General features: G+C 47.7%; 1 protein-coding gene across 3 annotated transcripts in view; it reads left to right on the top strand.

The window, feature by feature from the left end:
- The first annotated feature begins 2,862 nt into the window (after window positions 1-2,862).
- Window positions 2,863-25,388, top strand: part of RUNX1 (RUNX family transcription factor 1) — an 88,786-nt gene continuing 66,260 nt past the window's right edge. For all 3 annotated transcript variants that reach the window (XM_059922289.1, XM_059922288.1, XM_059922287.1), the window contains exons 1-2: window positions 2,863-3,731; window positions 9,683-9,839. In XM_059922289.1, coding sequence (XP_059778272.1) covers window positions 3,462-3,731; window positions 9,683-9,839 — 427 coding nt within the window. In that variant the 5' untranslated portion in view covers window positions 2,863-3,461. The remainder of the gene's footprint in view (window positions 3,732-9,682; window positions 9,840-25,388) is intronic.

Here is a 25,388-nt window from a genome sequence, read left to right as displayed (position 1 = left end):
GCGCCCGGGACGCCTGCAGCACCGACGGCCTGGGACCGGCCGACGGCGGGGTCCGAGCAAAGGGGTTTCGAGAAGAGACCCTGACGCGCGCCGGCCGGGACAGCCGGGACCCCTGCCCGAGGGTTCCCTAGCCGCCAGCTGCGCTGCCGGTATAGCGGGGACGGGGGGCGGCGATGCCGCGCAGGCTGGCTTGGGCGGTCATTTCCTGTCGTTTCTTCCCCAACTGAAGATCGTACTGGAGACCCAAAGGCCGCGAGAAGGCCGGCAGAGCCCCGCGCCGTCGGGGGCGTTCCCCGGCGCGCTGCGCGGCCACTGGGCGCCCAGGGCGGCGAGCGAGGGCGGCTGCTGCCCCCTGGCGTCCGCCCCGAGCCCGCGGCCCGCAGCACCTCCCGGCCTCTTTGGGCCTGGGGCGAGGGAAGCTGCCTGGGCGCCCGGAAAGGCCTCCGCGGCTGGCCCGCCACTGCCCCCGCCTCCGGCAGGCCACAGCGCCAGAGCCCGAGGAGAGTCCGGACCGGCGGCAGGGAGGGGACCCACGGGGGGAGGGCCAGAGACCCCCGCCTGGGGAGTCGACGGGGGGGAGTGGATGAGCGCCCTCCCCCGAGGGAGGGAGCGGGTGAGCTCCGCGCGGAGGGGGGGAGCCCCGCGGCCGGGCGGGGGCGGGGCGGGGCCCCTCTAAGCTCCGCGAAAATGCCCGCGGCGCCGCGGGGACTGGAGCGGGGGAAGTTCCCGCCAGCGCGCAAAGCCGGGGTGGGTTTAACACCCTCGGCGGCTCGCGCGCGCGGGCAGTGAGCGGAGCCGGGGCCGTTTCCGGGGAGCCGGAGGTGGGTGTGGGGCGCGGGCGACCTGGGCCTAGCGAGGGAGCCGACGCTCCGAGGATGGGGAGCGAGCCGAGCGGATGCTTTCAACTTTCTTTCCAGTCGCTTGTTCTTTGGGGTCTTTTCTAACTACGAAACTCCTTTGCTCGCCGCTAAACTCAATCAACCTGAGTAAGGCGCGCTGCGTAATTAATCCGCAGCCCAGCCGCGGCGAAAAAACACCAATTAAAGAAAACAAACCAAGAGAGAAAACTAAAAACACAAAAACCATGTTGTGGAGACCGACACCGCCTGGCCTCATTAAATGAATCAGCGCCACTTCGCCGCAGCTGCCAACGGGGCCGTGTGGGCGCGCTGAACGGCTCCCCGGCCGGGCCCTCGGCCCTCCGGCCCCCTCGCGGCCAAATCCCATCCACGCCGGGAAAGCAGAGGCTCGGCCGCGGGCGGCCGCGCGGGGCCTGGGGTCGCCCGGGCGATCCGGCCCCGGTCTCCGGAGCCTCGCGGCGGCCGATTCATCTCCATGGCTCGCGGGGCGCCTCCCTCCGGCAGGTCTCTGGTCCCGGGCCGCTCGGGGCTCAGCAAGCTGCCCGAATCCTCCCCAGGCCGGCCGGCCTTCTCTTCTCCACCTCCTCCGTCCCTGCACCGCGGCCGCCCCTGGCGAGGCCGCTCACTGCAGCCCCAAAGCAGGCGGCCACACAACCCCGCCTGCGTGCAAAGCCGCAGGGCCGCGGTCCGCACCGGGGCGGGGCCTGGGGAGGGCGTGGGAGCGTGTGCGTGTGCTCATGTGTGTGCGTGGATGCGGATGCGCGGGGAGCGCCGGGTGGCAGCGGCGGCGCCGGACTCTCCACCCCGGCTGCGTACAGTAGCGCGCGGCGGCAGCGGGGGCGCGCGGGCCAATTCCAGGAGCCCGCGGCCGCGAGCCGCGCCCTGGCTGATACCGGAAAGGCCTGTGATTGGCCGGCGGCCGCCCCTATGCAAACGAGCTGAGGGAATGGAATTCCTCGGGCCGGGCTTACAGTAAAAGCACGTTCATTTCCAGGCACTCTCATTCATAGAGCCAGCGGGCGCAGGCGGGACGGGCGCCCCGCGGCCTGACCCAGCCAGGGCACCACGCTGCCCGGCCCTGCGCCGGCAGGCACCTCTTCCCGGGGCTCCTGGGGACACCAGAAGAAAGTCAGTCTTTGCTGTTTCTCCTTGACCCGCGTCGGAGCTTCGATTTTTATTTTTATTTTTTTTTCTTTCTTACTTTTGAATGAACTGGTTTCTTGGCTGGATGGTTCAACTTCTTTCCTGGGTGTGAACTTTTCCCCGGTTGTTTCCTTTGACAACTGCTGGAGAGAGTGCGCTGTGCTTCGAGGCGAGTGGTGAAGTTGCGTGTGCGTGGCAGTGTGTGCGTGCTTGTGTAACTCGAGCCGCCCCGTCTGTTTCGATCTGCTCTGCGGAGCCTCCTCAACTAGGCCCGCTCCACCTGCTGCGGTTACGCTGTGATCGTGGGTATTGGCGCGTCTAAGTAGTTAACCGGCCGACGCTGGGGCGACGTTGGAGGAAGATCGTCTCGCTACTGCCCAAGTCGGGGCTGACTCACCGCAGTCGATGCAGACAGCGGCTGGCTTCCGAAGAGTGCGTGCCTGCGTGCGTGTGACTCGGCTGCCGTTCACCTCCCACCAAACCACAGGACCAGCCGCAAACTTAACCAACATCCCCAAACCCGAGTTCTCAGATGTGGAGAGCTGAACTCTAGGTGTCATCGACTTGGACTTTTTTTTTTTTTTTTTAAGATTAGCTTTTCTTTGAAAAGCTGAATTTTCTGAACTGAGCATTTTGCCAGAATTTATTGAGAACATGACAAGTACTTCTCGCCCAGCCCTTCTCCAACTACTGAAGCTGAGTTTCAAGGCTACTTAAAAAGAAAAAAAAAAAAAAACCTGCAGCGAACATTAATGGATTTCTGTTTAAATTCTCTACAGATTGTATTGTAAATATGTTATGAAGTAGAGCATATGTATATATTTATATATATATATATATATATATATGTGCACATACATTAGAAGCAGGACCTTTGGAAGTCTCAGCTCTTGCTTTTGAGGACCGAAGCCAGTTTTGCATGATAAAAAGTGGCGCCGTATTTGGAAGACACGCCTCGTGTATTTTCTGTTGTGCTGGACTTTAGACAAAACTCACCTGGGAAAAATCTGACAGGCAATTAACTACTGGAACTTCCAAATTATGTATTTGCTGGTCCTTTTGCTCTCCGCATAAATATTTTAGGAAGTGTATGGGAATTTTGCCTCTGGGAACTTTGGTAACAGCCAAAGACTGAACTTAAAACTCTCAAAGCAAGACTCAGAAGAAGATAGTCTCCCTTGGCACTTGACTTTGGATTCTGGTCGCCCACTTTTTAAAGCACTAAGCGGTCGGTTGCTAAGAGTCCTGCCCGGGTCTGAGGCCGATCGGCAAAACTAGAATTTTCCCCCTCCTGGACTGTTAGTAACTTAGTCTGCCCCCTTCCCCAGCCAGCCCACAGCAATAAAGCTCCCTGAACTTGTATGTTGGTCTCCCGGGAGCTGCTTGCTGAAGATCTGCGCCCCTGTCGCCGTCTGGTAGGAGCTGTTTGCAGGGTCCTAACTCAATCGGCTTGTTGTGATGCGTATCCCCGTAGATGCCAGCACGAGCCGCCGCTTCACGCCGCCTTCCACCGCGCTGAGCCCGGGCAAGATGAGCGAGGCGCTGCCGCTGGGCGCCCCGGACGCCGGCGCCGCCCTGGCCGGCAAGCTGAGGAGCGGCGACCGCAGCATGGTGGAGGTGCTGGCCGACCACCCGGGCGAGCTGGTGCGCACCGACAGCCCCAACTTCCTGTGCTCTGTGCTGCCCACGCACTGGCGCTGCAACAAGACCCTGCCCATCGCTTTCAAGGTACTCGGCCCGGAGCGGGCGGAGGGAGGACAGGCAGAGGCCGGTCGAGGCCGGGGAGATCGAGGAGGGCAGCGGCCAGGCAGGCGGGGCCGGGTTCTAGAAGGGGGCCGGCGCTGAGGCCTGTGGTCCATCCCCCTGCGCTCGGGAGACTGGGGATGCTGCGTTGCCGTGGCGACCCTCGGGGGGCCCGCCTTAGCCGGCCGCGGCGGCCTCCAAGGATGGCCGAAAAAATCAGGATGCCCCCAAAGACGTCCACCGAGGGCCGGCTGGACCTCTCCCCGGCAGGGGTCCTTAGCTTTGATCCAAAGTAGGAAAAGTTATAACCCAGCAGGGACAAGCCTCTCTGTCGGCTCCCCGGCTTCTCTCCCCACCTCTGGCTTGACACCCCAACCATTCTGAGGGAGGCGTCAGGAAATAAAATAGAGATACTTTTATACCTTCGGGTCAATGTAAATAAACTGACAAGGAAAACTGTCAAGGCTTCCCACTTCCACCCCCCTCTTTAACAGCCCTGTAGGAATTAGCAGGTTCAAAGTCCACGGCGGGAGTAGTTAAGTTTGCAAAAGTTTTCTGAAGAGTTTTTTCGAGCTTCTAGACTGCTCCTGCCAGAAGCCGCCAAGTAGCGAACGCTCTTTCTTTTCCTGGTACCCTCCTGAACGTTATCGCCGGCTCACCTAGCTTAAGCTCGGGGGAGCGAAAGGAGGCAAGGCTGTCTGGCGTGAGACGGGCGTCTAATCCGCCCGCTTTGCTGTTTGAGAAGGGGGCGGTGTGGACCGGGTAACTTCAGCCGAGCAGCTTGAGAGGTCCCCGTTCACTTTTCACCCCTGATCTTGCCCTAGCTTTGAGCTCCCTTTAAAAACCTTGGCCTTCAAAGGGGATACATAAACAACCCCGGGCGCTTTTAAACAACCACCGCCACCCTGGCAGCAAACAGTAGACATTTCATTTCGGCGGTGGGGATTCAGTTCTTCTGTCTTGGGTGAGTTGGAGAAGGGGCAGCCTTTTAAATACAATCAGTGCAGTCATTTCCGGTTCACTGAAGGGACTAAGGAAAGCAGGTGGGGAAAAAAAAAAAGCTGTAAAGATCAGCTCCTCTTTTTTCTTTAAAAAAAAAAAATCTGGTTAAATCATTGTCCCCTTAAGGGGAGATTACTTTAATATAAGTTTTTTATGGTTCCAAGCCTGTGCTGGATCTTGAGTTAGTTACAATGAATAATGTTCACTTTTTTTAAAAAAGTACTGTCAGAGTTCTTTATTTTTAAGCTTTACATACCTTCCAAACTTAGATTATGATTTCTAAAACAAACAAACAAAAAAAGTACAATTGGCTGTGTCTGTAGAATCGCCTCAGTTTTCTGAAAGCAGGAGTTTTTGAGGGGGATGCAAATGAGGATAAGTTTGAGCAGCCGCTGGACTCTTTCCTGTCCCTTCCTCCAGCTCTGTAGGTTTGGGTTAGGAGCCCATTTCAATTTGAAATCACTCTAATCCCTTTACATAAACAGACTCGGCAGGCAGACCTCCTCAGCTCTCCCTCAGTTCCAGAGGACCTGACAGCGATGGGCCCTGGGGTCACTTTCAGATAAGTACAGAGGGGAGGAGACAAGCTGATAATCAACCAAAGGGTCCTTTAAGACCAGGTGCTCCGGACACACCAAGGGAGTGGGTTCTCAGGGATCTGTGGCTTCCTCTGGGGTAAATCAAGTCCCCTCTGTATCTCTCCTCCTCTACTAGGGAACGCACACCCCAAGCACTAAGTGATTAAGCGAGATCTTCAGGAGTTAAAGCGATGTCGTTTCTCAAGCCACCACGTGAAAGTATTTATTTTCTTCTAAAAGAATGAAAAAAGCAAATCATATAAATTGTTTTCACAAGCCATCAGGGAATTCCTTTTAGCGGAAATCTTAATAACCATAGAAGTTTCCGTTTTAAAATGACTTTTGACAATTCACTTTAAAAAAAAAAAAACTCTGTTTTACTGAGTGATAGTTTCTAGGTTAAAGATCAATGTATAGATCTCTTGAAAAAAGTTCAAGTGGGTCTTGAGAACATTTGGGGCAAAGGAAAGGACAGCAGAGGAATCAGACCACTCCATGAGTAATCTGTCACCACTCCCGTCCCCATAAAGAGGGCCCTCTTTCGGAAGGAGACCTGCTCTTAGCATAACAGAAGGAGCAGGCGAAATTTCCAGGGAGGCAACAGGCACAAAGATTAGGGATAAAACAGCTAAACTTGAAAAAGTGACTGTATCCGGCTTGATTCACTATGTGTCCCTGAATCCAGTCTGTACTCATCCCCCACTACCTACCTCCCAAGCAGTTTCTATAGAAATTATTACTTTAAAATTTGGATCTTATATAAGCCTCAGACAATCTCTTTAAGAAGTTAATCAGTAAACAATTATTACATTCCCTGCATTAAGGAGGAGAAAATGTAAAACAGTGATAAAGTCTGATGATAATTGATGAAAAGAGCATTGAAGTGATTCTTTCGGAGTCTTCTGAATATGTGTAAATCCTCAGCTTTAATCTTTGAAACTACAGGGAGATTTCAAGTTATGAATTTTCCTTAAAATAGATTACAATCATCCTAATTGCTTATCCTGGACCCCAAAGTGCCCCCCCCCTTCTCCCACGAAATGCCTTTATTTTTCAGCCTAGGAGAGATCCATCATTTTACTACCGAGAAAATCTTAAATTTGCTACTGTTACCCGTTATTTACAGAAGCAGCCAAAAAAGCTGTTTGGATGACTTAGGATATATTTTGTAAGACTATACTATTAAAGTTTATTTAGGCCCTGGTACACCAGAGTCCAAAGGCATAAACACGCCTTCAGCAAGTTCAGAGGCCTTGGGCGCTGATAGTAATATTCTTTTCATAGGAAAGAAATAAGTAACGTTTGTGTCGGCAAGATCGTGGTCCCCTAGCTATGCATTAAATATCATCTCAGCTGAATGTTAAGTTCCACCTCACAGCTTTCTTTATAACACTGGAAAATTAAGGGATTTGAAATAAATGAATTGTGACTGTAATTTCAACCTAATTAGAGTTGGTTTAAAATGCCAGTTTGAACTGTGAACAGGCCGACCAAGAGCAGTGTGGGGAGGTTCTGTAACATAGAGGAGGCTTGATATTTTGCCCAACTTCCTGATACTTTAAAAACAGAGAAGTAAAAAAAAAAAAAAAAAATGAGATATCCTTTGGCCAGCAAGTCCCTTCTTGTCTGTTTGGTCTGTGTTAAAGTGTAAATGTTTGTGTTTCCTTACCTATTGTTTATAGCTTTTCATTCCAGTTGCTTCTTTTTCTCTGTTTGAAGTTAGATTTTTTTTCAAAAATCTCTGCATATTGCCTGTCAATGATCAAATCTGTATCAAATTAATAGACAGGTTAGTTTTAAATTTAAATTCTTTTTTCCTAGTCTAAGAATGCTTGCTAATAATTAGATGATATACTTTATTAATGTAATATCCCTGGATTTAATATTCTTTCCCTTCCCCCCACCATGAAAAATCAATAAAAGGCCAAGTAAATGATCTTTAAGCCCCGAAATATCTTTGACTCCTGCTACAGTTTAAAAAAAGGGAAAAGAAGGAGTTAAACTCCTGATTTTTTTTAGTCTTAAATTGCAACATCAACAGCACTTTCTTGTTTAGCCACCATGATTATTTTACTCTCTATTTGTTTCTATTTGGTGTTGGCCTCATGAATTTGCCATATTACTGATGAGGATAGTTTTGGAAAGATGAGTGAGACACAGGCATGGAGCACTGTGAGAGGGGCCAGTAGGATGAAGGTGATGTAGAAAACATTTGGTAGTTATGAAACAAGATTTATTTATTTTAACCTATTTAACCAACAATGACTTATTCAGTTGGAAAACCCTGTAGTTGATCCGGTCCCTGTATACTTACTGAATGTGGAATTAAAATAGAGATGCCAGGTCATCACAGGGAGATGAGGATAAGGAAGTAAAAATATGTTTTCAAGGAGGACATTTCAACATTGTGAGCTAATTTTACAGAGGGAAGTGAAAACAGTGGGGAAAAAAAGGAGGGGGGATTTTTAAGAGACTGAGAAAAGCAGAATAAAGTAAGTATATTTTATGGGAATAGAAAAAACGGTAACAATAACTAAATAACTGATCAAGGAGATTTATTTCAATAATGTTTTTGAAACAAAAGGGAATTGTCATATTACTGCTCTTAATTAAACAGCAACAAACATAATGGGCTCTAAATACCTAATTAGAGGGTGCTTGAGGAAGAAATAGCTGTGTTTTTAAATTTCCTTTATCGAAAACACGTCCATTTGGATGGAAAGAAAGATAAGAGTGCAAGTTGGATAAAATAGATGAAGAACATGCCTACCTATTGCTGTGAGAATTGATTCTCCTGGTGTAGTCCTGGGGTTGGAAGTACGTCCACCCCTTATAGTGAGTTGGTTCACTTTCCCCATCGTACTCCTTAGAATCCAAGAGCCAAAGCATCCTCGGGAATAAAAACAATAGATGGTCATCTGGATGACACAGAGAAAGGGTGATGACTAAGCAGGCAATGAAGATGGGAATTTAGAGAAACATGGCTTTTGTATCATACAAGGGAGCCTATGGCAGCCTTATTTACAGACAGAAAAAGAGGACTGAAATGTAGGTATTAACCCCCCAAATTATGTAGCAAATGTTAGGTAAAAATGGGGAGGTGGAAAACAGAAGGAGGAATAATCACTGTAGTATACTTTATTATCACAGCTCAAAACTAAAACCCCCAAAACGATTATATAATTGGAATGATGAGCACACATTTCACTAGTGACTGAGAAAGTACCATAAGGGGTATCGCAAGTGATAGGAATAAGTAGAACTTGGGGCATCTTGATTTGAAATTCTACAACTACCTGAAAAAACAGAAACAATGGAAATATAGCTAAGAATAAATGTTTTGATCAAGCAAATAGTTTCTAGAAGGGTCAAATGATGATCAAGAAATGGATACTACTACATGAAGCATCTTCGGGCCATGTTCTTTAAAGCATTTTACCTTGAAATTGCTACTTTTTTTTTTTTTTTTTTTTTTACCTAAGTGTCAAAAAATATGTATTTACTGGTTTACTTTAGTAGTCCTGATGGAAATCCATTCCCATTCAGTTACATTGAAGGAATTCTTCTTCAAGATCAACTGGGTTTGGAGAAAACCTCAGTCATCTGTAAGGTCCCAAGTTAACACATCTCTGGGACTCGCAGATATAAAAATGCGACATAGTTCCGCTCCTGAATTCAGAGGAGCACATCAAAGTGAACACCCCTCTTCTCTGAGGTCTGTTGATTTTGTAGTTAGTATTAAACCAAGGGCATGTTTCTGATTTTTTTCTCTTGCATACCAGAATTCACTGCTAGTGAAAATCAAGGTAGTAGAAGCGAGTAGAGGCAACAAGGATGAACTACTTGCAAAGGCAGAGTTTAAGTCATTCAAGAATCGTCAGCAATTCAGTGGTAGCAATCAAATTTAATTTTAGCAGGAGTAAGTTTAAACACCTAAAAGGCAAAATCAGCCCTATTCGGCCTGTCGGTGGAGGTCTGGACAAATGAAAGATGGGTTAGGTTATAAACTTATAAAAAACAAGGCATTCTGTTTCTCAAATATGAAGAATTAAGAGATGATTGTATTCGTGAGAGGGCATAGCTTTTCAAAGTCCTTGCTATAGTGAGCCTTATTCCAACTCTGCTCTGTGACCTTATGTGGCTTCATTAGGTGAATGTTTTATTATTTAAACATTTATAATTTTGCATAGTGGAATTTAAAGTAAATCTTCCCATTAAGAACTTTTCTGTTGTTTTGCTTAACTTATGACTGTTATTCCTCTGCAAACTAAAAAGCATCACTTATATACATTCAATTTTAGAATAATTATGCAAATGACATCAAAGTTTCTAACATGCCTGATGTCTGGTGTTTAGGTGGTGGCACTGGGGGACGTTCCAGATGGCACTCTGGTCACTGTGATGGCAGGCAATGACGAAAACTACTCAGCCGAACTGAGAAATGCAACAGCGGCCATGAAAAACCAAGTCGCGAGATTCAATGACCTCAGGTTTGTCGGTCGGAGTGGAAGAGGTATGTATCTGTCAGAACTGAACTTGAAATACCCAGTATTTACATAGCAACAAACCCAGATTTCAAAACATCTAGAAGTTTCTGTGATGGGATTCCCTAGAAACACAGTCATTTCTTCCCGTTATTATTGCTACATCAGCTTTTTATTTAAAATTTAATGTTTTTAACAGAATCTGGCTTTACGTTATTGCTTTCTGTTATTGAATTGGTTCAAGACTGATTTGGAGCAGGTAAAACATGAATTGTGAATTTCAAGGAAACCTCTCAGATCTTTTCTAAAATGTAAAAATATAAAACTTACCATCATAGAAACTAAGATTATACAACTGGGGTTCTCTCTCTTTGATAATTTTCAGATATCTCTTTACTGGAAACCTTTAACTTAGGGTCCATGTGTTATCTTTGACAAGTGACAGAGTTTCAAATGATCACTTCTAATAATTTTAAGGGCTGTATAGTAGACGATTATTGAAACGTGTTTCAAGGAAGCATTTTTTATGGTAAAATATGAAGAAATAGTAACATTCTGGCTTGGTGAATTTGATGGCAATGTGACCTTCCTATATGTAATTTGGATGCCTTATTAGTATTTTAGGTACTAATAATATTAAAGACTGGATTCTCCAGAGGAATGATTGCATCAGTGCAGTTCTATGTGTAGTTTTCTTTTTCCGTGCCCATTATCAAAATATTAGAGCAGAAAGAGGAATCTTGGCATATTGTAATCTCCTCCGGTTTCCAGTTATTTTCAAATATTGTGTTTTCTTTGTATTGTAAGAACCTTAGTCCTATTTTACAAATAGCAATAAGTAGTATTAGTTTAATTGAAGGAGGTAAGATAGTTTGTTTTGAAAATCTCATTTTTGTAATATAGTATTGAATAAGCTTACGAATAAAAGTTATTTTGAGTATGATAAAGAAGACGTGGTAACCTAAATAGCAGTAGATGACTCTTGTATTGAAAAAAAGTAAAAGTACAACCAATGGACATTTAAGCATAAGAGTAATCATTACTCTTTATAAAGGCATTTAAAAATATAAGAAAATCTGTGTCTTGGGGGAATTTGATTAGTCAAAGAGGAATGGGGGTAAAGGCATGCTGCTTTTTTTGGCTATTGTTTTTGTGCTATCCTAGCTGTCTGGGGAATTTTCAAAATAGAATCAAAGGTAGAGAAAATTGAAAAAAACTTATAACGTGATTGAAGATATTTGTTCATAGCACTATGTTAATAATAGGGTAATACCAAGAAAATTATATCGACTTATTGAAAGCATGAATGGTGCTATAAGGTATAAAGGCACAAGTCATTCTGTGGGTTCACTTGTTATATTAAAAGTCCCCACCTTTCAGTAAATGGAATCCCCATTATGATTCAGAGATGTGTGTTTAGAAAACATCTTGAAGGCTTCAGATGAGTAGCTGGCAGAGTGGGTGAGAAGCCAATAAAAAACAAAGGCCCGACCGCCTGGTCCGTGCCTTCCAGCCTCGTAACCATCTCAGTTCAATTCCTGTGGATTTCTGTTCTTAGGAAGCCACAGCTGAGTATCATTTAGTTGCATTTACAGAGGAAGTAATATTATCATCATATGCATCTATGTGGGTCTACGGGTCAGGTTTTGGTTATGAAAGTTTTGGAAACTCTTTAATGGCCCATGCCATTTTCCCATAAGAAGTGCAGTAGTGGCTTTTTGGCAAGGCCCAGGAGGTTGGTGATGGTAAAGAATGAAATTTTGAAAGCAGCATGCTTTCTTTTCTGGCGTTTCTCGTCCCTCACTGGCCATGTCTGTTTCAAGTGGGTGACTAAGAGGCGCTCGTGTTTACTTGGGTAACAGTGAACTGTTTCCCCAAGGTGTGGAGTGTTTGCATTTGGCTGCCTGATTCGTGCCAGGATGCCCTTGAGTTTGCAGAGTGAAATAACTGCACCCAAGGCTGGGCTGTCTTCTGATAACCTGGAACGAGAAAATTAATTGAAACGCTCCATATATGGACAATATCTGTTTTGACCAGTCTCTGCTTCCCACGCATGATAATAAGCAAATCCAAAATAGAGGAACCCCGAAATGAATGTTTTGCCCAATTACAGGTACCGTGTATATTGTCAGTCTTGAGTGATTTCTTTTTTTTGGTTAGGACTACAAGACAAAATGAGCCATCAAAAGGCCCAGTTCGACTCTGTCTCATAATTTCTCCCCATAGTCGTAGAATACAACTTGATTTTACTCTTTCAAGTCTAAGTGTCAACATCAAAGCCTGCCAGGTTTTTTTTTTGTTTTTTTTTTTTTTGCAATTTGCTTCCCATTATGAAGACAGCAGATGACTCTCACTCATTTTAACAATTAGTCTTAATCTGCCTCACTAAATCTTGTCCTTTAAAAGTTTCATAACATTTTATTAAGTGATCTTAAGACTATCCACTATTTCATTTTTGATCTTAAGACTATCCACTATTTCGTTTTCTGGTTTTGAAAATGTGTCTGAAAATATGACATTGGCATCAACACACCACACAGGGGCCGAGAAGGTCCTGGCTGTGGGCTCACTGAGCATTTCAGTGCCAATTTCCCATTCTGTCAAAAGCCACTGGTCTGATGGATTCTCAAAGGGGCCTGGTGCTCAGTTCCAACTGAAGGGTAGAAAAAGAAACTCCCTTTTCTTTTCTCAGCTGCCCGTCCCTGGGGATTGTAAAACCTCGTAGAAATTGCCAGAGGTTGAACATGGAAGGGTTTTTCTCTGTTCGACAAAACCAATCTGTCTGGGCGCTGGCTGATGTCCAGGACCACAGCTCCTAACCTCGGGTTCAGCCTGCAACTGGGAAAACCTGCCCATCCGGCTTTTACGGCCTTGCTGACAACACTGGCCCCTAAAAAGTATTGGTGAAGGCTTCAGCAGTCTGAGCCTTCCTCCTTTCTTTTCTTTCCTTCCCTCCTTTCTGGCCCTGACAATTTAAATCTCTCCTTCAGGGATAGCTCACCCTGGGAATTTTCTCCCTTTGATTCAGTATCTCCATATAGATCAACCATTCCTTTACAATGGAAGAAGAGATAGCCGCTCCCAGAAGAGGGGAGCTGACGCCGGAGCACACCGCTTCTTGTTCAGAACAATCCACACTTAAACACACGTCCTGGGACTATCCCTTACCTCCAGAAAATCAAAGTTCAGGATCAAGAGGAACTCTCTTTGGTGACGTTCATTAGCAGCAGCTGACATCAGCTTACATCTGTCACTGGGGCAGGTGCTATGGATATTTTCAGTTACAAGAAAGTGTATCACGGCTGCAGCCGAGAGACGTTGAAGAAACTTTAGCAATGAAATCTGTGAGTGCTCCCGTCGCTATTGGAGTACTTAATCAGTTGGAAAGGAATCGATCAATCAGGGATGATGGCCTTAGTTAATTCATTTTAGAACCAAAGAGGAAATCTACCAGACAGTATTATCTACCGCGTGGTAAATGGGGGAAGAGAATCCACTGCAAATTTCCTTCCGATTTTCCTAAGACTATGATTTTTAATCTTTTGGGAACGTCATGAATCATTTTGAAAATCCTTGGAAGCCTTCTCCCCACGGGGAAAAAAATGCACCTGTGCACTTACACACACAGTTTCTTGTGCAATTTCAGTTTTCAGAGCCGCTGAAGCTTGTTTATGGACCTTCTGGGGATCCATGGACCCGCCAAGCCAAGAATCTCTGAATCTGGAACTTTGCCTTGACTATGGAGGGCCAGTCTAGCGCTGTGCTGCACATTGTAGATAACTGGAAAATGAGGAAATAAACGAACAAATGAGTTAGACATTCTTCTTGCACCCTGTGCTGTTTTGGTTACACCTGCTTTTATTATAGCCAGGACCTGGTGTGTATAATTAGGAAAATAGATCCCAGTCAAACCACTGGTCCAGACCTTTGAGAGGCCATCAGGTGTGCACGCATACGGTCCCTTGCAAAGGAGAAGGGCTTGTTTTATCATCGAAGGGGCAGCCTCCTCTCTAGTGACTGCCTGGCCCCCCCAGCTGCAGACCTACACCTCGAATTCCACAACCAGCCCAGAGAGGGCACGTGCTCCCCCATCCGTTAGGACTGGGGTTAATTTCTTGGTGGAAATTTGTGTTTATGCTGATCTCCCTGGCAACTTTAATCTTGCCCACTTTCAAACAAGTACCCTTCCCAACTCTTTTAGAAAATGAAATTCCTTCCTTATGTTCTTGCTGTGGATGTCTTCCCAGACATAATATTTACCCTGTCACAATCGGGGTTATTGCATATTTGTGTAATGTTTGTTACTTAAGGCATTTTCATTCTTAAGGTATTTTATGTTATTCGGGGAACAGTATGGAGAGGCTACCTTTCAGGTGAGTGATAGACTGTGGTTGAAGGAAAGGTACATGTAGATAAAGGATAGAGTGTACCGGTATTCTAAGCAGAGACGTGTCTTTATGGAGTGGTCATTACTGAGAAATGGTCTGAATGACTCACAATATTATCACAGGATCCAAGTCATTCTCTGTTTTATCACAGACTCATATAATAGGGGGAGGAAAATTCATCTGACAATCCCACTGTTGTTTCATGGATAACATTCAAGATAATGAGCTGGCAGTCAGGTCTCCTGGAGAGAATACAAGGAAGAGAAGACGAGAGTTGTGTTAAAATCAACTCTCCCATTTTCCCCCTCTTTTGGGTTGCTATTGATCTACATTTTGAAATTATATATATACTGAAATCTGTTTTCAGACTTCGGTGTGGGCAAATATGGATGGGAAAAGACTCAGCCTCTGATACACGCGGTCTCTGGCAGCCCTAGCAAATAATGCCTTTCGATGGCAGGGCGAAAGCTAGTGCCCATGCTCTGATGTAGAATTCATCTCTAGAGATCAGCTTTCTCATTCTGTTTCACATTTGCCCGTAAAAGAGTAAAAACACTTTCTCAAAGCAAGTTGCTTCCCACCCGTCCCCCAAACCACCACCCAAGCAAGTTGCTTCCTACCCCTCCCCCAAACCACCACCCAAGCAAGTTGCTTCCCACCCGTTCCCCCAAACCACCACCCAAGCAGTCCCTGTCCCACTTGGTGTCATGGCAAGGAGGAGAGCTTTCTTGAAAACTGCTTGTGCCTGGAACACGCAGCTTTGCAATTGATCTCTTCATGGTTTTCTTGCTGATTTTATGAAGCGCCAGGCATTGCTGATGGTGTTGGGCATCTTTTTTAAATTGAGGTTATTTATATGAACAATATTTAAGAGTTGATGGGGAGAAGCTGGACTTCTCTCCACCACCCCTCCCCCAAAGCCCTTCCTTGCCAGCCGGCTTGCTTTGGATTGAGGCAGCCCTTTGTGGTGGGGACAGAAGACTATCAGTCAGAAAGTGCCTCCAAGAGAAATAATGGTTGAGTGATTTTTAGAGCTTCCTGTTTCAGCAGCAAGCATTATAGACATAAACAGTGATCCGGCCAACGGCTGCAGTGCTGCTCTGGTTCTAATGAATCAGTTTTGTATTTTCTTTTGTGCTGGTTGGTGAGGGGCAAGAGAGGATGGAGAAGACTGGTTATGGAAGAACATATTCTGTTTCTTTTTCTTTATTATTTTTAAAGAAAAATGACGTGTTGAAAAGAGAGATGGTATATTGTCTGATGATTGTTTTCTTTCTGTTGGTGATTATAAAACATGTTCAGATCAGAAAGGGAATGTTTATGAATAACCACGTACTGTCAAAAGGGAGAGGTTATGTGGTTTTGAAGGATTTCGTGGACTTTCAGCCAGAAGGGTGTGTGTGTGTGTGTGTGTGTGTGTGTGTGTGTGTGTGTGTGTCCGTCCACACTACCACTGAGAAGACTTCCATACTAACAAGGTCTTCTCATCTGAAGCCCCAGTAAAGCAATTAACAGGAATTAATAAGTGAGCAGTGTGGATTTAATGAGCTGCCTGTGAATACTTTCAAAGGTGCCAGTTTTATCAGCTCACTCTTGGGGCATTCAAGATTTTGTGTTTATAAGCCTGCATTAGTGGACTTCAGGCAAAGCCTACCCTCCGTCATTGACCCTGATGTGAGTCCCACTTTCAACAGAGATGTATTTCGGTCCATGTTAAGAACCGAGCTTCCCATGGCATTCCTGTTGCTGGTGCCGATTTGGGGTTCCAGCACGTTCCAGTCTCTATTAGGCTATATCGAGCAGCGTATCCCATTTAGGAACTCCATTTTATGTCACTGAACTTCCTCCAACGAGGGTTTCTGGTAGTTGAAGGACCCATAAATGGGAAAGTGATCCCAGCAACCTCCTTCGAGAGGCCCGGTGGCCATCCTGCCACTGGATTCAAAATGCGTTTCCTCTGGTTTCCTTGGTGAGGAAACATTCATGCAGGAGCCACTTAAACTGTGTTTTTCTCAAAGATGTAAGTAAATTTCCTGTCTGTTTCTCAACTTAGATGAACCCCTGCTTTTACCTTGAGATTTAAGAGCGTCATTAAGGATGTAGGGGCAGCTCCGTCTGCAGAGCTGCACCCTCCCCCCAGCGTCCGGATCCAAGGATGCTTCTGGGTCTGGTGAATGGGAGGTCTGGCCAGCACCCTCGCGGATGGTGTGTGGCCTTAACTGAGTCACCGTATGCAAACAAAGGAGACTCTCCTTGGCTCAAACAAAGGCAATACACAGGAATACAGGCATCTGAGCACAGTTGGTGAGCTGTGTGCTTATCAGATTTCAGCACAGAAGGCAAGGAGGGGTGGGCCTGTTTGTAGGTGGAAACACTCCAGGTTGCTCCAGGCATTGGTTTCGGGTTTTTAGAGATGTTTTTCCTTCATTCTATTTGAAACCATTGTATGGAGTACAGTCACTAGCTACCTATCTACCCCTATCTATCTATCTATCTATCTGTAATTAATGAGGAACGGTCTAAACTCATATCCTAATACAGCTTTGGCCTCTTTACGTGGTGTGTTTCCAGTACCTACGGCACTTGGGTCTGTCCAGATGTTCTGCCTTCCCCGTCCTGCTTGAAACCTCAGGGCAGGTCATAGTTGGTAGATCTTATCTATCAACCTGCCTATCAATTTGGTCTCCCTCCGTGGGTCCCAACATTTGGCAATATCTGCAGACAGTTTTGGTTGTCACCCCTGGGGTGGGGCGTGCTCCTAGCACCTAGTGGGTAGAGTGACTCCCACAGCACATAGGAAAGCCCTACTACCCCTGCAAAGCATCAATCACGCTGAGACTGAGAAACCCTGGGCTGGCCTCACACGAATGATCATGATAAGTCATAAAATGTCTCCTCTCTTCCCTAACACTTTCTGCCTCTTTACCAAATTGATGAAAAGCTTCAGTTCACACAGAATAAAAAAAAAACGAGAGAGCATCACTGCATATTAGTCTTTTTCTAAATATGAAAATATACTAGAGTTCTGTGTGCATAGGATCGCACCATCTTGGCATCTCCTGGGTTGGAGGGTGCGTGGCAGAAAGAAGTAGAGGCTGCAGGTGGAGGGGGGGGCCACCCGGCAGGGAAAGCTCTCCCTCGAGGACTCCCCCCCACTTACAGCTGCTCCCTCGGGAATGCCGCACAGGTGCAGGTCCACAGGGACCATCAGAAACAGTGAAAGTGCACGCTGGCTTCTCATTGCCACGCCCCTCCCCATCAGGCTTCAGTCAGGGGCCACAGATGCACGAATCCAGGAACATGAATTGATGTGAGTGGACAGTGTCCACGTGAACTAAAAAGGGCTAAAAGCAAGGTCCTGGTATGCATCACTGACCGATGCCTTACAGACACCGAAAAGGAGTCAGTGTGCACACCCAAGGGCAATGCATGGGAGGAGTAGGGACGGGACAGACGCTGATTTGCCGTCCGCCCCTAGGAAGCCCTGGTTTGCCGCCCACGTGTTAGGTGTGCAGGGACCACCGGCACCCAGAGGGCTGGGTTCTTCTGGAGCTTTCTCCCACCTGCCCTTACGTGTTGGTTCTGCTATCACCTATCTTCTATAATACAAGAAGATTCAGGGGAAGATGACTTGAAAAAAGTCTGAAAGAAAGAGTCCTCTAGGTGTTCTCGTTGAATCACAGTGGTGTCTGCTACAGGTGGAATTTCTTGAATACATTTTGCTGTGACTGCGGTCTCCAGTTGGTTGTTTGTTTGCATTTACTCTGCAGGGGGCCCTCACTCCGAACTTTCCGGCCCCTTCTGTTTCCTGTAAGTTTTCCTCAGTAAGGCAACCAGCTCCCAGGTTCGGCGTGGAGATCAGCTGTGTGTCAAATCATTTGAGACCTGTAAGAGTTAGCTATCCTCCTGGGAATTCCCGGGCGGCGTCTGAGCTGGGCTATAAGGAGCCCACACGCTGCCCACGTTCTGGGAAGTGAAGGTCGCTGGGGAAGGAGCTCGGGAACAGCTGTGGCAGGCAGGCGCGCACTGGTGCACCGCGGTGCTGGGACCCCAGCGCCAGGGAAAGGATGAAGATGGGCGTGGGAGTTCCCAGGAGGTGGCCTTGCAAGCATTTTCAAAACACAAGAGATCCCGCCCTTAACTAGAACAGCGCTGTGGGGTATCACTAGTCACTAGACCAGTGCCTGATACAGAGTGGGGACTCGTTAAACATCTCCAGAGGAGTGACTGCCCCAGGACTCTGCTTACTCTAGGCAGTAAAGCATAGTGGTTAGCACATGGATGGTACTGAATTCTTCCTGGGAGGACAGTGTCTCACCCTGGGCACCATCAACGTTTAGGGCTGATTATTCTGTGTCGTGGGAGCCATCCTCTGCATTTTGGGATGGTTACTGGCATCCCTGGCCTCTACCCAGTAGCCAGGAGCATTCCTTCCATGTCACTCATGGGTGGTGACAACGAGAAGTGTCTGCAGACTTTGCCAAATGTCCCTCCCTGGGGGAGAGATGGGGGGAAGGAACACTGGTTGAGAACACTGGCTCAGAGTTGTGTGTCTGTGGGCAAGTCACCTGACCTGTCTGAGCCTGATTCAGCCAAGCTTTGTCCAAAGGGGGCGGGGTACAGTGAGGATTGCCTGAAATAACACAGACTTGAGGGGTTACTACTTTTCGTGGTAAGATCAGTTGCTATGACTAACTCTGCAGGGAAGCTGATGGCAACTCTGTGAGCTCCTAACAAACAATACAACCGGGACCTGCTTTTTTGTTTGTCTAAATGAATGACTTTTCTGGGAGGGAATGTCAACCCTTATCCTGATCCCTCGGCCCCGTAGAGCCAGCTCTCAGGACACGGAAGGGTTATTTATGCGCAGCGGGCACTGCGATTTCAGATCAGCAATGCAAGAGATGAAATTAAATATGTACTGTAATCCGAGGCACTGTTTTTCATGGGAAGAGAAGTTCTCCCAACTTAGTCCTTCCAACTCTTTTGCCCAAACATTAACGGCATGCAAATATTTATGATTCATACGTGCCCCTTTAATTCCCAATCGTATTTTAACAGTAAACACTGCATTTTCACAATGAAGCAGAATAATCCCTTTGTCCTGTTGCCGGGCTCCGCAGGCTGGCACCCAGCAGCATCACATTCTTCCCGCACCATAGTTGCTGACTCCACCCAGGTTGAGGGGAGTTTTATAGTGGTGCCACGGCAGCTCGCCTTGGACCACACTTCAGGACATCCTGGCTCTTCCCCTGGAAGCCATTTGAAGGTTGTATCAGCACTTTCAGAAACTGCAAGCCAACATCCACACATGTTTTTCTTTTTTGGTCACATGTCAACAGAGAATCGATCAATCTGGCTGTTGCTTGGAGAGGTATCTTGCATTCTGCCCAAATCCATGGGCTATGGAGTCCACTAAGGCCATTGTGTCCCATTTAATATTCCTCTGATTCATGATAACAACATAGAAACACACGCACCTATTTGTGGCGATTCTGCGGGTCTTTGGAAGGTAGTGTGACAAAGTATGAGAAGGTGGTGTGCTTGCCGTACTCACTTAGATGTGCTGGCCTCAGTCTCCGCATCTGTACAATAGGTATGACAGTGCCCTTCATATGTACCTCAAAAGGTTATTAGGATGATTAAAATGAGATGGTGTGTGTAACAAAACTTAGGAAGAAAGAGCTATGACTCACCGCCGCATCAGTCTTCCTTCTGTAGGAGAGTCACGGAGGAGGGAAGAGAGTGGGCAGGAGGTAGCCCGTGTCTCCCTGAGTCAGAAAGTCAGAAACAATGCTATTTCCATTGTCCACTCCTCGTTGGCAAGGAATTTATATTCCTTTATCCTCCGAGGAACTTTGTAAAATGAGAGTGCCTGAGACACAGCAGGAATTTCATAAATATTCATAAATAAATGAAGGAATAATAATAATAATATAATCATCCCAGGCATTTGCTGGGCACCAGCCTGGTGATGGACCTTGTGTTCTCTGTTTTCATTAGTGAGTTGCTCACAGGCTTTGGACCCTGTTCGATCAGGGAAGTGTAGTGCCCATGGCTACTTTATTAGAACTGTCCCCCACCCACAGAGGTCATGTCATGGGGGTATTTCTTTCATTCATTCATTCATCAGATGTGCATTGTGCACCTGCTGCTCGCAAGGCACTGGGCTAGCACTGGAGATACGAAGGCCAGCTAAAGAGAAGCCACAGCATGCCGGGGCCAGTGAGGGGCCCACAGTTAAGCAGAGGTCACTGTTCTGAGTGGCCAGCACCATAGGGAAAGGAGTGACAGAAGCAAAATGCACAGCTGGGTGCATATCCCACTACAAGCTTAGGGGTCTCTCTGGACAGCTGGTCATCTCAGTGGAGATGTTTCAGGGTGACGAGGGGGCTACCAGGTGAAGGCATCAGGAAGAGTGTCCAAGCAGAGAAAACAGGGTTGGGGAGGAACACCGAGCTGGCCAAGAGAGCTGGTAAGGGCCTTGACATCCACACTGGGAATTTGGTCTGGTCCCCCAGCAGGTTTTAAGCAGGGAATTGACATCACCAGATACAAATGGTACGAAGATGCTGGGATTGCAGACTGAAGAGCAGACAGGGCTTTTTGGAGGGTGCTTGGGAGCTTAGAGACGGGATCCAAGGTTAGTTGAATTCATGGATGCCAAACCCGTGGATACAGAGGGGTCACTGTATATCCAGTTTGCAAACCCACCATCTGGTAAATGTCACCATGTCTAGAAATCAGCTCCCTCCAGGCCCCGCCTACCACACCCTGCAGCCTTGCCTAGACCTTCCTTCTTCTTCCTACTTGGCCTCCATCCCCACCTGCCCTCCCAGCTTCCTGCAATAGAGCTAGGGGTGCGAACAGGCTGGCGAGCAGGCACTGAGGACCCTGACGCTACCTTCCCTTCAAAATGCCCACCCCCCCCCCTCCCCCGGGCCTCTCTGCCGCGGTGGCATGTGGCCTTGGGCTGTGTGTTTGAGGCACTGGGCTATGGGCACCAAAGGTCAGGGCTAGGACTAGGCCAGCCCCAGGAGGTCACTTTGGTCACCTGTCCTGTGTGGCATTTGGCCCGATGGGTGGAAACTGTGGAATTGGGGTGTGCCAACCAAAGGGTTCTCCAGGATGGAAGTACAGGGCAGCAGGCGTGGCCTTGACCTAAAGAGGCTGTGAATTCAGGGCCTTGGAGGTGTTTGGGCTAAAAGGATTAAAACTTGGTTCCTCATCCGAGACACTCAGGCACTGGGACACGGAAAGAAAAAAGGAAGATCAGAAAGGGACCATGACATCTGGGGAAAGGAAGTGCAAAAATCGCATGAGAGCATCATGCTTCTTTGGGGTTCAGTAATGCCCCTCATGAAGAGAAAGCCTTGCCCATCCAACCCTTTAGTAAAGCTGGGCTCACACCCATGCCACCAAAAGGGAGAACTGAGCCTTCCAAGTGAAGTCAGACCTCATAAAGAACCAGCTGTCAAACTGAAAGTTTATAGAATAATCCATTGATCCATTTATCAAACATTTTTTTTACTGCCTCAGAACAGAAAATGCAAAGATTGATAAAACACCACCCCTGTCCTCAAACAACTCATTTTTGTAGAACAGCTCCAGAGAAAACACTTGGCATGTTTTTGGTTTTCTCTAAGTAAAACTGCTATTTTTCAAGTGCTCCATCATACTCAACGCATGCTGTTTTTTATGGAAAGCTTAGTTCTGTATTTTAAGCACCTGACTTTCAGGCAACTTTGGGGGGTTATCCTCGTACCGATAGCTGGGGCCTCCCCCCTGCATTTTACCTGCGTGGCTGCAGGTACCATCGGATAAGGACATTGTAAACACCGGCACTTTACACCCAAGGGGACACACACCAACATCGTCACGTCAATTCAATGCAGAGAAACCGGGAGATGCTGCACAACTTGAAGAATCTGTCCTCTATTCAGAAATCCCCAAATAAATAATTATACAGCCCCGCTGTCAAAAATAGTGGTAAGTGTTTGGGTAAGGAAATGGATGAGGAGCAAAAACATGCATTTTGGCCGTTAGGTTGTTCCAGTGGAAAAGCGAGAAACATAAATTAAAGGTACTTTGTGAAAAATATCCCCGATTCAGATTTCTCCTGGAATCTGAGAGTTTGTTAATTATAATACTTAGTTATCTGTGATTAAAATTAGACCTGGCACAAACTACATGGTAAGAGGAGAAATCTTCCTGCAACATCGCAGAATCTTTTGGGATTTCCAGAATTTGCAAAGAGCAAAACTTGAGCCTTCCCTGGCTTTCTTGGTTTTCAAAAGCTGCATTTTTTTTTTTCTCTCTGACTTTCCCTTTCTCCCTCTCTTGGGTGTTTAAAGTGTGTGAGCATGACCGGTTTCCCCGCAGAGATGCACGAATGAGTGGAAACTGTCGTGATTTCGTTTCCTAAGCTCTGCGACCCCCTCAGCAGATGGTCCTCCGTGCGTACAGCCTGCCCTTGCGTGACAAAGGGCAAGTTTCACATCCCATCGAAACTGGCCCAAAAAGGAGAAGATGACTCATGGGTCCAAACCTTCACCAAGGAGAGTGACCGAAACAGAACCCAATGGCTGAGGAGCCAACGCAAGTGGCTTGGCTACCGGTGAACCAGACTTAGGGAGGGGCGATCACAAGAGGACGGAGGGAGACACCCATCGCCATAGGAAGACGTTGCCGTGACGTGATTGGGCACGAACTTCTAAGGGCGTAAGATGATCTCGAATTGCCTTTTCACCTCCTGCTCCTCTCCCCACCCTCGCCCTTGGGGAACAGGGTGCCCGTTTGCAGCAATCCTGAGGTTTCGCCACTTCCCAGGTGTGGTGAGGAAGTGGCGTGGTGCCCTGGGCCCTTGCGGAACTGCAGCGTCCAGCCGTGGCTTTATGAGACCACAGCCCCGGCTGCCGGAGTCCAGCAGCCCCGGGGCCTGTAAACGTGGGACCCAAGAAAGCACAGACCTGGGGCTTTGTCACTGCCTCACCCTGGAGTGTCTGTTATGGCAGCAAATATCCAGGAAGACTTGCCCCGTGACCTTCCTCCCAACTAAATAAAGCACTTAGGATTTTGCGCTGGCATTTGGAGGAACACACTGGCATCGAGGGGGACCACACGTGCTCTGAGGGGAACATTTGACCCGGCTTGTTTATAAAGTGGATCAGCCAGCCAGTTGCAGTTGTGCCTTACAAAGGTCGCCAGCTGGTGGGAGTAGGGCTGACGTTGAAGTGGAAGTTCCAGTGGAACGTGCAGTGTTCCCGATGGGTCTTCAGGCCCCATTCTGCTGCCTGCCTGCGGCCCTCTGCCCTCTGCCTGGGTTTGCTGAAATTCCTAAGGAAGAGAGGATGGGCCTGGAGGGGCTCCATCGGCACCACCTACCGCACGCTAAAGCTCACCTCACCTCCCACCATCAGACCTCAACGTCGATTCACCACCAGCTGCACCTCACAGGATTGCCCACAGCTCTGGTCTTTGTGCAATCATGTTTGTCACATCTTTAGTGATAATTAAACGGATATTTGCTGATGCATTATTTCATTTAGTTTGCATAACAGCACTATGAGATGGAAGGACTGTTATCACCCCTATTTTACAGATGACGAGGCCCCCAGAGAGGTTAAGTAACTTGCCCAAGGTCACACAGCTAGCAAGGGGCAGAGCTGGGGTTTGAGCCCAGGCAGTCCTCACTGTTAACTAGCACCCCATGCCTTGGCACTTCCACAGGGTTGTATAATCAAGTTCTTGTCTTTTGCTGCTTCCAGGCTTAAGTCAAGACAGCCCTTCTCTCCTTCACTGTTTCTTCCCGCCTTCTTATTCAGTCCTGCTGTTTGGGCTTCTAAATAGCATTCCTCCTGGACACCACCCGCCAGAACTCATGGTGCTGTTTGGGTGAGGTTTCCGTGAGCAGGAGAAGGAAGGTTTCGTTGACCCCCTTTCCTTAGCTCCCTCCGCTGTGGATCCCCACGCAGGGCACCTGTGACCCTGCCGCTTGCCCCCTGGGGAGTCCAGCGCTGCAGTCTTTCGGCAGCACAGCCAGCGGCACCTCTGCTCACCCCATGGGCCGAATCCAGGGCGGCAAGGAGCCTCCCGGCCTCTCCAGGCAAGGACCCGCTCAGGCTACAAATGGGAACATCAGCTCTCTCTACGGCAGCCCCATCTCCCAACCCTGCAGTTAGTCCCAAAAAGCCGATTTCGGTGGTTATTTAGACGATCCGTCCTCCTTTGCTCTCCCCTACCTTCTTACTAGCCTGGCTACAGCTTGCTGAGAAAAACACTTGAGAGGCTTTCGCTCTCCACACCCACGCACTTAAAATACCAGGCCCGTAGGTCATTTTGATGACGGAATTTGGCTAATAACACGCATGCTCTAGGCGCGGCTACCACTGCTGCTGGTGCTGGCTAAGAAGGGCTGCATCTCGGCAGGGACAAGCCGGGGGCGTGGCGGGGGCGGGGCGGGGGCGGGGCCAGGGCGGAGGGAAGAGGGCAGAAGGCAGAGTTCCGGGGGTTCAGTGTACCCACTGGCTGGCTGTCCCCAGGTGTCAAGTCTGGTGCCAGGTCTGCTCGGAAGAATACAAGGAAGCAGAAGGCAGAGTTCTCCTGGAGTGGAAAAATGTCACACACACCTATGAGCAAGATGACATCACTTATTGCCTCTGTCTATGAGGTCATAAGCAGATGTCCTGGTGCTCAAAGCTGTAAACAACAGCCCATTGTGCAAGAGGCGAACCGGGATACCCCACCTTCGTGAACCACACTTACTGTGGCCAAAATGCCCCACCTAGTAGCTTTTGCTGGACAGACACTTCTTGACTGCACGTAAAATGATGGGCATAAAATAGTAGGATTATAATTACAAGCAGCGATTTCACAAATATTCACTTTGGTTGAATTTCCTTCCCGATTCAGTAGGCCAGTCTGTGGTTAACCAGGGTAAACGCCAGGAGCCCAAATTCAGCTCAGTTAGAAACTGCTTTTGAACTATAACCCAGGCTTTCAATTAGCTGTTGAGTACAGTTTGGGTACATTAGTGTCACCAGGACTGTTTTCGCTTTTGGGGGCAGGGGCAGAGCATGGAAAAGGTACCACGAGTCTGGATTACTGGTGCTGGTACCACTGAGTTTGAAGGTAGAGATTTAGGACCTCATGACAATAATGTGAAGCACAAAGCTGGAGATCTGGGTTTTC

Source organism: Balaenoptera ricei, chromosome 4 (assembly GCF_028023285.1).
Source record: "Balaenoptera ricei isolate mBalRic1 chromosome 4, mBalRic1.hap2, whole genome shotgun sequence".
NCBI lineage: Eukaryota > Metazoa > Chordata > Mammalia > Artiodactyla > Balaenopteridae > Balaenoptera > Balaenoptera ricei.
Note: the sequence above shows the minus strand (reverse complement) of the source record. Positions and strands in the feature narration are given on the sequence as shown.